Here is a 13,793-nt window from a genome sequence, read left to right as displayed (position 1 = left end):
GAAAGGATTTTCCTAAAAAGACAATCTAGAGCAAACAAATCCAATGCACAACCCAGAAGAAGAATCCAAGAAGAAAGGAAAAAAAAAAAAAACAGTAAGTCAACAAATAAAACAAAACTCGTCTAAACAAATGACCTCCGACTTCTGAGCCTTCTCAGCAGACTTATATAGCCTGGGGGAGGGCTCAAGATCGGTGACGTCAGAGGGCGAGGCCCACCTCCTGGGGCTCCACCCACAAAGAACAGTAGAATGTATAAAGTTAAAGGACACCATAACAGAATTATCATAGAAATCAACAGAAATACCATAAATGTAACACAAACAAACTGACAACGGATTTAAAGGGCAAACCAGGAGAGAGACGTGAAAGAGAAAAAGGACAAAAGCGGAAGATGGAAAAGAAACACAACAATGAAGCCAAAGAGCAGCATTGGTACAGCACGTTGCCCCACCCACGAAACAGCTCAGGATTCTGGTTGGCAACCTCCCAAGCAGAGATGTGGTCCAGTGCCACCCTCTATCTGCCGCAGCCAGGTGTTATGTGGACGTCCCCTTGGTCTGGTCCAGCCACTTGGGTACTCAACAATGAGGGTCCTGTGTGCTGGATCACCCTCGGGTAATTGTGCCACATGGCCGTAGTGCTGTAACTGACGCTCCCTCACAATGCAGGTCATGTGCCTCATTCAGGACTCCGTGAGCAACACAAAGTCAAATCAGTGGGACCCAAGGATTCTCCGAAGAGACACACATGAAGGAGTCCAGTCTTCATCTCAGGTCACTGGATAGCGTTGATGTCTCGCAGCCATTTAGCAAGACAGGAAGCCACAGGACTCTAAAGACTTGGACCTTTGTCTTTTTGCAGAAATATTGAGAGTGCCACACACCCCTTTCTAGTAACCTCATGACCACTCAATGCTCTCCCAATCCGTCTACTGACTTTATAGGAAGAGTCACCAGAGACATGAATATGACTGCCAAGGTAAGTAAACCTCTCGACAAGGTCGACACTCTCTCCACAGACAGACACACTGCTGATGGCCGTGCCCAAGTGGTCATTAAAGGCCTGGATGTTGTTTTTTATCAGGACACTTGCAAGCCCAGACCCTCAGACTCCTCACTCAGTCACTCGAGCGCCCCGATCAGAGCCTCCATTGACTCCATGAAGATCACAGCATCATCAGCAAAGTCAAGATCCATGAATCTCTCTTCACCAACTGAAGCCCCACAGCCACGGGACCCCATGGCCCCTGCCCAACAGCCAGTCCATGCAAGCAGTGAACAGAGCATGAGCAGAACACACCCCTGATGGACCCCAGAATCAACTGGGGAAAACACAGAGGTCCCGCCTCCACTCTGCACAGCACTCACAGTTCCAGTGTACAAGCCAGCCATGACATCCAGCAGCTTCAGCGGGATCCCAAGAAGTCTCCAGATGTTCCACAGGGCAGCTCTGGCGTTTATGAAAATCGACAAAGGCTGCAAAGAAGCTCTGAAGATGTGAAAATAATAATGCAAAAGCAAAAAAAATAAAACAAAATACATGAACCAATGTTAATTCATGACACTCATCCCCTGATCATCTACATAAGGGGGACGGGGCACATAACTGAATGCACAGGTACATAAATAAGCATAATCCATACTAAATAAACTTAAAACATAAATCATTAACATAATAGCGATAAGATCGAGAACCCTAATAATTAGTTATCATGAAGACAAGGACAGTTGTAGCCCCTCCCAGCAATCACTGAATGCAAAGCCGGAACAACCCCTGCAAAAGGTGCAAGCCCCCCGCAGAGCAAACGCACTCACAAACACACACTTGGGCCAACACCAACCTACTTAACTTGCTTGTTTTTGGACTGTGAGAGGAAACTGATTGTCCCAGAGGGCACACACATGAACATGGGGTGAACATGAAAACTTCATACAGGGATGCAAACCCAGGTCTCCCTCCTCACTGCGAGGCACTGTGCCACCTTCCGACTAATGACAGTGTAGTCTAATGACACTGTGCAAAGACACCATGCCATTAAATCATTGAGGACACAGAATTGATCAATGTACCAGAAAGTTGGAAATAAAAAGGATACAAAGAGAAGAGACATTTATGACACAACTGCCACACCTCCATGTGGGCGGTCCACACAAATGATAGGCCACACCAAAGACACTATGAGTGCCCCAGAGTACCAGTCCCCCTCCCTGTGACCCAGTAGCTAAGTGAGAGACCCCATGGCTCTGTCCTCCAACATACAATGAACAGTCCTCCTCAGTTCTACAGTCCTCACATTCTGAGGTCACAGTCTCTCTTGGTCACAACAGTGTGTCCTGCAGCCTCACATAGTGTGACACTTCCACCGTTGTTGGACTGTGGACATGACTTCCCGCCTATCAACACTGTTGGGTTCATTGTGGCCTATGAATGAACTTTATGAAACACAAACCTACCTGGAAACCACCAGAGGAAGGATCAGCATTTTTAACATCCTCATCAGGAGCTCTCCAGGAAACTGGAAGTATTTTATTTCCTATAGGAGACCAAAAACAGGACAAAGATGACATTAGTGGAGAACATTTGATGCTGTGTCGGAATGTACCAACAATGCAAGAGGAAAACTAAATAGATTACAAATTAGTAGAATGTGGTGGACATCCAGGGCTGGAGGATACCTCTACCGTGGAAGGACCAGGGGAGAGAACTTACTCAGGGCATTACCTCCCCCGGAATGCTAGGTGGCAGCCCCCTTGGATTGGAGCGATGCCTCTGACTCTCTTAGGGCTCCATGGGAGTTGAAGTTTTGCGCAGCCCTGTTGGGTCCCTTGAGCATTGCCAGGCAGTGGGTTACATAGTTACAAGTGTAGCTCCTTCTCCTGCCTGTTTTTTCGCTCTGTCTAATTGCCTGAGGTTATAGGGCTAAAGAAGGGAAGGGGGGAGAAAGTGCTGAAGAGAAGTAGTGGATCTGACCACAGAGTGGTAATTTTTATGGGACTTAAGGCATTTTAGTTACCATTTTGGTGATTTGTGACCATAGACACACCATGTGTCCAACTTAAAACATTAGAACTTTTTTGAGGAGAGCAGGCCATTCAGCCCAACAAAACTCACCAGTCCTATCCTCTGTCACCCATGTGTGCCTTGAGCACACCTTCAAAGCATTGGTGGTGGTAATTCCTCACTTATCCACTGGGTGGCACTGTGGAGAGGCAGCATAAAGAAGAGGGACGCCTCACACCTGGACAAACTGGTGAGGAAGGCAGGCTCTATTGTAGGCACGAAGCTGAACAGTTTGACATCCGTGGCAGAGCGACGGGTGCTGAGCAGACTCCTGTCAATCATGGATAATCCACTGCATCCACTGAGCAGGATCATCTCCAGACAGAGGAGCAGCTTCAGCGACAGACTGCTGTCACCATCCTGATCCACTGACAGACTGAGGAGATCGTTCCTCCTCCAGACTATACGACTCTTCAATTCCACCCGCTTCTATCTATCTATCTATCTATCTATCTATCTATCTATCTATCTATCTATCTATCTATCTATCTATCTATCTATCTATCTATATTACTGCCTCTTCTCTTCCTCCCTCTGCAGACTGGATGATTCAGGTGTCCGTCCACCTGGACTCGCCTCTTCCTGCCTGGCCAGTAATCAACCGGAAGTGTCGCCATCTTGGAATAGTCACTTTTGAGACTCAAGTCTATCTTTTTCAACACGTTTATAACTCATGTTTTGTTTCGAGTTATACAGGATTTCCCGGCATGTGCTCCAACTCTTCATGACTGTTTATGGTTTTACTTCCACCACGTAATTTCTCTGAAGTAACACTAACAGGTCGAGATTCGTCTCTACCCGGCGGGAGTTGGCTGTTGTCATTCGCTATAAAGAATCGGCTCTCAGAGCTGGCTCGTTCGCGATCGACACATCACTATTTAGTATGGCACTAGTTGTAATAAAAAGTAATATCTATCACACATGTCGGTAATGTAACGACCAGATATTCACTTTAGAAAACATCATAGAGCAAAGCGTGGAGATCCATGTCCTGGCATATGTCATCTTCATAGACTTTTAAAAGGATTTTGACAGCAGTCATCATAATTCACTTTGGCAAAAACTGAAATTGTGTAGAATACCAGAAAAGCACGACAATATCAAACAAGCGCATCTGATGATCGCCATTCCAAGCTCTTCCCAGTTGTGTCATACCACCCCAGGCCATAAGGTGGCACTGACGCTAACTGTCTTGTCGTCTTTTTTTCCTCCAAACTCTCTAGAAACCATCCAACTGACCCAACTCCTTCTGGTCCCAGAGCATCAATGGGACGACTGCCCAGAAGGAGGTATCATCACCGCGGGGACAACATGACAGACGGAGTTTCTACTCAGAAGACCCAACGGCAGAGATGAAACTACTTGGCATTTACTTTTGTTGTTTCTTTTTTCCCACGCCATTGAGCGTTGCTTTTGTTTGGACTTTATCAGTAAACGGAGAGGAACGTGTTGGCACCCCAAAATATCCCTGTTTTGTTGACCCTCATTCACTCGGGTGACCACACACTGTATCGTCATGCAAGCTGTTTTTGTTAGAACCGGTTCTGGCATTACCAGATGTTTTGATGTAGTTGCAGTTGTCCAAGAGGGATGTCATTCAATCTCTGTTTTATGTCTCATTACTGGATTTCATCATGATGAAGACAATATAAGGCACTGCTGTTGGCATCGTGGACACACTTGACCGGCCATGTCTTTGCAGGTGATATTGTCAAACTGAGCCACAATCCTGACTCCTTACAGAGTATGACCAATGAATTGTGTGAAAACGCAGAAGAAGTTGGCCATAAAATTAGTGATATTACAACTGTGGGGATCGATATTTGACTAAATCACAAGCTACATCACAATCCCATAGAGGAGGTTGACAGTTTCACTTACCCAGGTAGCATCATGTCACTTGATGGCAATGCTGAGCAAGATGTGATGGTTAGGATTGGTAAAGCATCTGTAGTATTTCAATGCCTTCAGTTTGGACACCCAACCCCCTGAGTAACCCAACCTAACTGCGTCAATATTCCATAATTGTTCTACCCAGCCTCCTGTATGCCAGCGAGACTTTGCAAAAGACAGCAAGTATAACCCATCTTCTTAAAGTTTTCCATAGATGGTGTCTCAGAACAAGCCTTCACCTATCCTGGAAGGATCGTGTTACAAATGAAGACTTGATGGAATTTACTACCATAAGGTATTGTCACACACGTCTAACGGCCTAACTGAGCAAATGGGTTGGTCCAGAGAGGGGATGGCAAAGTGAACGAATGCCTGTTCTTCTTCATCTACAGATCCACAGAAAAGAAGATTTCCTGATACCTCCTTTCCAGTTCCTTCTACCATCAACCTCATTTCCAGTTCCTCCCGAAGATCCTCCCATTAATTTCTCTGCCTGACGTCATTTCCGCCCCTAAGTCCCGCCTCTTCCTGTCTGAGCTATAGCTATAATTACCAGCAGGCCAATGTTAGGCTCAGTGACAACATACAGTGTGGTACCCCAAACCATTTTTGTGGTCTTGCGTTTTCATTTACAGTGTGTTCAAGACATCGCTGAAAGGCACAGATGGCAGTGGGGTGGGACATGTGATACGAATGCCTACTGAGCGGCTGTCACAAGGGGCTGTGGACTGGCTCCCAACTCAGTCGTAACATCTAGTTGTGGAAGGCCAAGAACAACGTGAATGTCATGGTCTAGGAGTCCCCAAGCACATAAATCCTGTTCAGTTCCAAAAACAGTTCCAGAAATGTCCCCTTGTATGTGGCCAAACCCCAGCTAGAGAGAAGGGCAATGCAGAATCTTTATAAAAATAAAAGGCATACCTCCCCACAAATGCTTGTAACAAGACTTGATGCTCCGTAGAGCACAAAAGGCAAAAATGGAGTCGTCCAGGCGAAGAAGGTCTCAATACAGAAATCCAGAAACGAGGTCAAACGACAGAGCAATAAGGTTCGGAAATCTGATCAAGAAACACAAGAAAACACAGCAACTCCTTAACACGTCTTCAGTGAACTGCCAGGACCCGAGGAAGACCATCTGCATTTATAGGGCCACCCACAGAACACGTGAAACGTAATACAGGCAGACAAAACCAAAAATAAAAGAACGATGTGCATAATTAACATCATCGAGAATGACTGAGTGCTGAACTGCAGTAGCTGACAGCGTGTTAAGAGTACGGAACTTGAGGTATTCTGGTAAGGTCTACAAAATAAAGAGTCTGAAGGGGAGAATAAGGTCACAGTAGGACCCCAACATGACAAAACAATCTATCTATTAAATAATGCCTTTCACATCTATCTATCTGTCAATTTATTGTAAAAGGCGTTATATCCACGCCTGATCCAACACAGACTCACACCCGGAGGCATGTATAAAACAAAGAAACTTTTATTTTTCTTCACCTGTGGGGCACATCTTCCCCGTGACACCAACAGGCACAACACACTCCCAAAACAGACCAAAAAAGCACCAACACAACACACTCTTCTTTTTCACCACCACTCCTCCATCAAGCTTCGTCCTCCTCCTCCCAACTCTGGCCATTGAGTAGTGGCTGCTGGCCCCTTTTATAGTTCACCCAGAAGTGCACCAGGTGGTTGATTGCCGAGTTCCGGCATTCACTTCCGGGTGTGGTGAATACGCTGCCCATACGGGCTCAGAGGTCCCAGCTGCAGCACCCCCTGGCGGCTCCTAGTGGGACCCAATAGGTCTGCATTCAACTACAGTTCCCATGGAGCCCTGCGGGAAATCGAGGCAACACTCCAACCCAAGGGGCTGGCTATCTAGAATCCAGGGGGAGGTAAAGGGGCATCCCGGCTGGGCATGGACCCTGGCTGTCTATCTATCTATCTATCTATCTATCTATCTATCTATCTATCTATCTATCTATCTATCTATCTATCTATCTATCTATCTATCTATCTATCTATCTATCTATCTATCTATCTATCTATCTATCTATCTACAGTTGAGCTTGAAAGTTTGTGAACCTTTTAGAATTTTCTATATTTCTACATCTAAATATATATTCTAAATACGACCTAAAACATCATCATCAGATTTTCACTCAAGTCCTAAAAGTAGATAAAGAGAAACCAGTTAAACAAATGAGACAAAAATATTATACTTGGTCGTTTAATTATTAAGGAAAACGATCGAATATTACATATTTGTGAGTGGCAAAAATATGTGAACCTTTGCTTTCAGTATCTGGTGTGACCCCAACCCTTTGCAGAAATAAATGTAACTAAACGTTTCCGGTAACTTTTGCTCATTCCTGCACACCAGCTTGGAGGAATTTTATCCCATTCCTCCGTACAGAACAGCTTCAACTCTGGGATGTTGGTGGGTTTCCTCACATGAACTGCTCCTTCAGGACCTTCCACAACATTTCCATTGGATTAAGGTCAGGACTTTGACTTGGCCATTCCAGAACATTCACTTTATTCTTCTTTAACCATTCTTTGGTAGAACGACTTGTGTGCTTAGAGTCGTCGTCTTGCTGCATGACCCACCTTCTCTTGAGATTCAGTTCATGGACAGATGTCCTGACATTTTCCTTTAGAATTCTCTGATATCATTCAGAATTCATTGTTCCATCAATGAAGACAAGCCGTCCTGGCCCAGATGCAGCAAAACAGGCCCAAACCATGATACTACCACCACCATGTTTCACAGATGGGATGAGGTTCTTAAGCTGGAATGCAGGGTTTTCCTTTCTCCAAACATAACGCTTTTCATTTAAACCAAAAAGTTCTATTTTGGTCTCATCCGTCCACAAAACATTGTTTCAATAGCCTTCTGGTTTGTCCACGTGATCTCTAGCAAACTGCAGACGAGCAGCAATGTTTTTTTTGGAGAGCAGTGGCTTTTTCCTTGCAGCCGTGCCATGCACACCATTGTTGTTCAGTGTTCTCCTGATGGTGAACTCATGAACATGAACATCAGCCAATGTGAGAGAGGCCTTCAATTGCTTAGAAGTTACCCTGGGGTCCTTTGTGACCTCGCCGACTATCACACGCCTTGCTCTTGGAGTGATCTTTGTTGGTCGACCACTCCTGGGGAGGGTAACAATGGTCTTGAATTTCCTCCATTTGTACACAATCTGTCTGACTGTGGATTGGTGGAGTCCAAACTCTTTAGAGATGGTTTTGTAACCTTTTCCAGCCTGATGAGCATCAACAACTCTTTTTGTGAGGTCCTCAGAAATCTCCTTTGTTGGTGCCATTATACACTTCCACAAACATGTGTTGTAAAGAGCAGACTTTGATAGATCCTGTTCTTTAAATAACACAGGGTGCCCACTCACACCTGATTGGCATCCCATTGATTGAAAACACCCGACTCTATCTATCTATCTATCTATCTATCTATCTATCTATCTATCTATCTATCTATCTATCTATCTATCTATCTATCTATCTATCTATTATATAGTGCCTTTCATATCTATCTATCTATCTATCTATCTATCTATCTATCTATCTATCTATCTATCTATCTATCTATATTTATTAAATATACTTTTTCAAAGAAAGGATATCATAAAAGCATTTGATTGAAAATACCATCTAAACAAGAAATCATTCAAAATAAAGAAATATTTATTAGAAAAGCAAAAAAGGCTAAAAAAGCAAAAAGAGTTACTAAAAAAGCCACAACAAACAAGTTTCAATAGACAATCTGTAAGAATAAACCAGTAAAGAGCAAAAAAAAAATCAAAAATCCAGAAAATCCAACAAAAACCTCCAAAGCCGTCACAAAAACTCCAACGGACTTCAACGCCCCATGTCTAAGCTCTCCTTCTGTTTTGACCTAAATAGTCAAAAGGGGGGCTCAGATATGTTCATGTCAAGGTGGTCCCGTCTCTTGGAGGCACCCTCCACAAAGAACAATGAACATTAGTAAATTTAAAGTGACAGTAGATAAATATAAACATAATAGAAAATACATAAAAATAAAACACATAATTCACAAATACCACTGTAATAAGGACCAGTGTCTGTGTATCTGCATATCTGCGCCTGTCCAGTTGCTGTGTCTCTGTCATTCCAACACATGACCTATCACAAACATATGGAATAATAAAATGCATTGCATTTGTCATTCCAACAGATGGCACATCACAAACATTTCTAGTAATGCTTTTTATTACAACAATTTGTTTGTGATGAACCATCTGTTGGAATGACAAATGTAATGCATTTTATTACTACATGCATTACAAAATACAGTACATTGCACTGCAATTGGCCTCAAGAGTCCAATCAGAGTGCGATTATAGTCTGCGATTTTACAACTCTTTGCTGTCACCCATCCACATTGTAAGGTAGAGTATACTGTCATGCTCCTGAGGTTCTTAAGTATATATTGCCCCAGAAATGACCACTAGAGGGAGGATAACTGCTAATAACAAAAAGGACAAATGTAGAATATTTAAAATAATATGTATTTTTACCATACAAAAAAAAAACAAAACTCTTCTGTACAAAAAACTTCACAGAGCAAACAAAGACCTAGCAGGAGTTGTCTGACATAGGCTACCCCAAAGCAAGCATCAGAAATCCAAACAGAATGCTCATAAAACAGAGTAAGGTTTTCAAAATCCAGGTAAATACACAAAAACACAATGAATCACTATCACTCATCAAAACCACCAACGCCAGCGCCTTCAATGAACTGCAAGGGACTGTGGCACACACACACATTCTCCTGAGCATCTGCACAGAGAGGAAGACTGAAAGAGGAAGCAGAATGTCAGGTTAAGTTAGACGCCTTCCTGAACAGCTGAGTTTGAAGTTGCTTTTTAAAAGAATGAATGGAGTCAGCTGATGTCATTAATTTAGGGGAAGTCATTCCAAAGTCTGGGCACCCTGTCACCCCTTGAATGCAGGTTAGTGTGGGGCACAAGAAGATGGCCAGAAACAGAGCACCTGAGTGGGCAAACAGGAGCAGAGTGATGGAGAAGGTCACTGGTGGAGTCTGGTATGAGGCGATGTAAAGCTTTGCAGGTCATTAGTAGATTTTCATATTCAATTCTGTAAGACACAGGGAGTCAGTGCAGGTCCAGCAGCAGGATGGGTGTGATGTGCTCGCTGTTGCTGGTCCGTGTCAGGACTCTTGCAGCAGAGTTTTGAATCAACTGGAGCTGTGATGTAAGATTAGAAGCGGCACCTGCCAGTAAGGAGTTACAATAATTGATACAGGATGTGACAGACAAGTGTCTTAGCATTAGAAAAGGAGAGCAATGAGCAGACACGGGATACTTGATGGAGGTGGAAGTCAGAAAGTTTCTTAACGTGGTTTATGTGGGTGGAGTAAGAAAGGGAGGAATCAAAAGTGACACCAGGAGTCCTTGCATTCAATGAAGGTCTGACAAGATCACCGTCAAGAGTGACTGAGAAGGGGCTTGTTTTCCTTATTGTAACAATTATTGACTTATCAAAAAATTTGTATTTGCAATTATTTAGCTTATTTTTAAGAAACCTTGTCAAGTAAACTTTGCTTACCCCATTGGCAGAGTTTTTTCCTACGTAAAAGCAAATTTGAAAAGTTTTTTGTTAAGTTTTTGCCTGTGCTTTTATTGCAGGGCAGGAGTTCGGGTTTTGTTGCAATTTCACTTAAAAGAGTTGTTTATGGAGTAAGATCGCTGTCAAAAATAACTCCTAGTAGTTAAAGTCAAATATACACTTCACATGTGAAAATTACGCTTGCACTTCTGAAAATTCTGCTTACTTCTGAAAATTACACTTGAGCTTCTGAAAATTACGCTTCTAAAAATTACACTTGAGCTTCTGAAAGTTCTGCTTACTTCTGAAAATTACACTTCTAAAAATTACACTTGTGCTTCTGAAAATTACATTTCCGCTTCTGATAATTACACTTGCACTTCTGAAAGTTCTGCTTACTTCTAAAAATTACACTTGCACTTCTGAAAGTTCTGCTTACTTCTGAAAAAGTCATCGTCAGCTCCATTGTTAGAAAGACTCAAATGAAAAATGTCAGCTGTTACACACCACATACTCCTAGGGATCCTGGGAAGGATTACTGTAGCAACAGTCAACAGGCTACCGCACACAATATGGACTCGCGATAACAGGTTGTCAAAATTAAACATTATGAATATTGCATAATGAAAGAAATGAATGTAAAAATCATAATCCCTGGGGTCCAAGACCATATATTTCACTTACAACATGTATTCAGATCGCAAGGAAGACAACAAATATGAAAGAAAACAGCACATTATAGCATCAAGGAAGAGAAACCGTGCAAAACTCTGGCTTGAAGAGATAATCCAAAGCAAAAATCTTACAGACAAACTGGTGGTCCAGGCAGTATGGACTCTGCTCCCCTACCAGGCCAGGAGTTCTTGACAACAGAAGACAGAGAGGGAGTGAAATCTCATTTCCATGTCCTTAGAACCACTGAGCAACATCTGGGATGGACTCCAGGGCCTTGAAGGTCTTGTGGTTGATGGCCGGGACCCTAGCTCGACCAGGACCTGTCCATACTGGAAGGACCGGGGGAGCCAGCCTAGCCAGAGCGTTACCTCACCCAGAGTGTCAGATGGCAGTCCCCCTGGGTTGCATGGGAGTTGGAGTTTGGTGCAGCTCTGTTGGGATCCGTGGGTGCCGCCAGGGGGTGCTACAGCTGCTGCTGAGCCCCGAAGATCAGTTCTTCCGCCACACCTGGAAGTGCTGCCTGAAGTGCATCACTGAGCACCAGGCCTTATATAAGGGGCCAGCAGACACTACTTGGGGATCCAGAGTCGGAAGGCGGAAGACAAATCTGGTGGAGGAGAATGGAGGAGGAAGAGAAGAAAAGAAAGAAGAGGAAGAAAAAGCAAATAAAGAGTGTATTTGTGCTTGTTGGGACACCTTAATTTGTTAATAAACCTCACGTGTGCTTGGACTTGTGCCTCCCGTGACTGTGTGACGGGTTATAGTGCTCTCTATTGGCCACCCCGTACGCTGGGTGGCAGCATCCTGCCTGGCAAGTCCCAATTTGAAAGCCTGCAGGGCAGCATTGGAGTTGTGGTCCCATGTGCCTTCGTTGTCAAGTTTTGTGAAGGCCACCAGGGAGAGCTCTTAGATAGTGATGTTACAAGGACCGTGGTGGTCCTATCTGAGCCGGAAGTGCTTCATAAGCACCAGAAGTACTCACATGCCTGGATTTTAGGAGACGCTCCTCACCTCCTACACCTCTAGTTACAAATGGTGTCGCTGTTAGTAGGGTGAAATCATTCCGTGTCTTCAACCCACTAACACTCACACTCTGAACTTGGGTGAAAGCGACACTTCTCTTATCAAAAAGCTCAACAGCGTGTGCTTCTTCTGAGACAATGTTAAAAAGTTGAATCAGTCCTGGTACAGATTTAAAGAGCCATTCTTGAACGTGTCCTCCATTACTGTGTAGCGGTCACAGTGATGCTAAGATTCACTCCGTCTGAGGATGGTGCTTTGTTTAATTTATTTGTGGGGACCCCAGGAACACAACCAGCCTTGACAAGGCACGCACACAGAGAGACACTGTTAGTGGCACAATGAATAGATAAATAACAATGAAATATATTAAACAAATAATAATAATTATAATTCATTACATTTATATAATTAAAAAAAGAACACACAATATAATCCAAACCACATACGCAAAAGCACTCCTCAGCTCCCTGATGGCGATAATAAATTACAACACAACACGGCAAACCATAAACACAAACGTCCAGTCTAGCAGATGTGGATGATGATGGATGTGTGAATAGAAAACTCTGTGAACAGCTTTCTGAAAGCAATGTAAAGTTTTGTCCTACCAGGTTACTTATGAGGCGTGAGGTTTTGTAGTGATTGGCAGCGCTCCCCAGATGAAGACCATGGTATGGTCGGGTATCCATACTGGTTTTCATACTGGTTTCCAAGCAGTACAAACTCACACAGTGAAGCAGGGACAGGACAGCACATCGACCTGGCCAGAAACTGTAATCCAAGGTGGTCAAGTTGTAGTCCAATGGTGTGATGAGACGTATTAATAAATACATGTTCACGATTTCCTTTGGTGCCTTTTAAAAGGCACACTTGCCGAATCTCCTTCCCAGAAGCCCCTGCACCCTGTGAAGCTGTCCAATGGTATTATACTTCCGGGGCTGCTGGGAGTTGTAATATATTTTAAGCAGCGCCACTAACAACTTTGTGGTGTGGCGGTAGGGTTTCGCAGTATGCCAGTATTCTAAATTCTAAAATGGTACGGTTACCAGTATTTTGTGATTTTCCATACAGGAAATAAACATCAATATTCCTCTCAACCTCCTGCCCCATCCCTCGACACTCGTTTTTGCAATTGTGGAAAAAAGTCCATTTTACAGACTTCACTAAATCCTTTGACGCAATCGGAACCTCCAGGGGGAAAGACACACAATTCTTCCCACCCCCATGATTTGATGGGATTGGGACTTCATGGATATTAAGGGAACTGCAGTGCGCAGTGTGGCATGTAGGGAGATTGGAGTAAGAAGAGTGTTCTGGAGTTATCATTTTGGTACTGGCACTGAAGTCTGAAAGCAACAGCAACAGTACAGAGTAATGGGGATTGTGGAAGAGTAGTAAAGAAGAGAGTGCAGGCAGGGTGGAGAAGAGTGTCAGGAGTGATTTGTGACAGACGGGTATCAGCAAGAGTGAAAGGGAAGGTCTACAGGATGGTAGTGAGACCAGCTATGTTATATGGGCTGGAGACGGTAGC

General features: G+C 43.7%; 1 protein-coding gene across 1 annotated transcript in view; it reads right to left on the bottom strand.

Moving 5' to 3' along the window:
- Window positions 1-13,793, bottom strand: part of LOC120514991 (excitatory amino acid transporter 5-like) — a 152,815-nt gene that overhangs the window by 80,843 nt on the left and 58,179 nt on the right. Inside the window, exon 2 of the mRNA XM_039735666.1 lies at window positions 2,455-2,534. Coding sequence (XP_039591600.1) covers window positions 2,455-2,534 — 80 coding nt within the window. The remainder of the gene's footprint in view (window positions 1-2,454; window positions 2,535-13,793) is intronic.

The sequence above is a fragment of the Polypterus senegalus genome, chromosome 14 (genome assembly GCF_016835505.1).
Source record: "Polypterus senegalus isolate Bchr_013 chromosome 14, ASM1683550v1, whole genome shotgun sequence".
Lineage (NCBI taxonomy): Eukaryota > Metazoa > Chordata > Cladistia > Polypteriformes > Polypteridae > Polypterus > Polypterus senegalus.
Note: the sequence above shows the minus strand (reverse complement) of the source record. Positions and strands in the feature narration are given on the sequence as shown.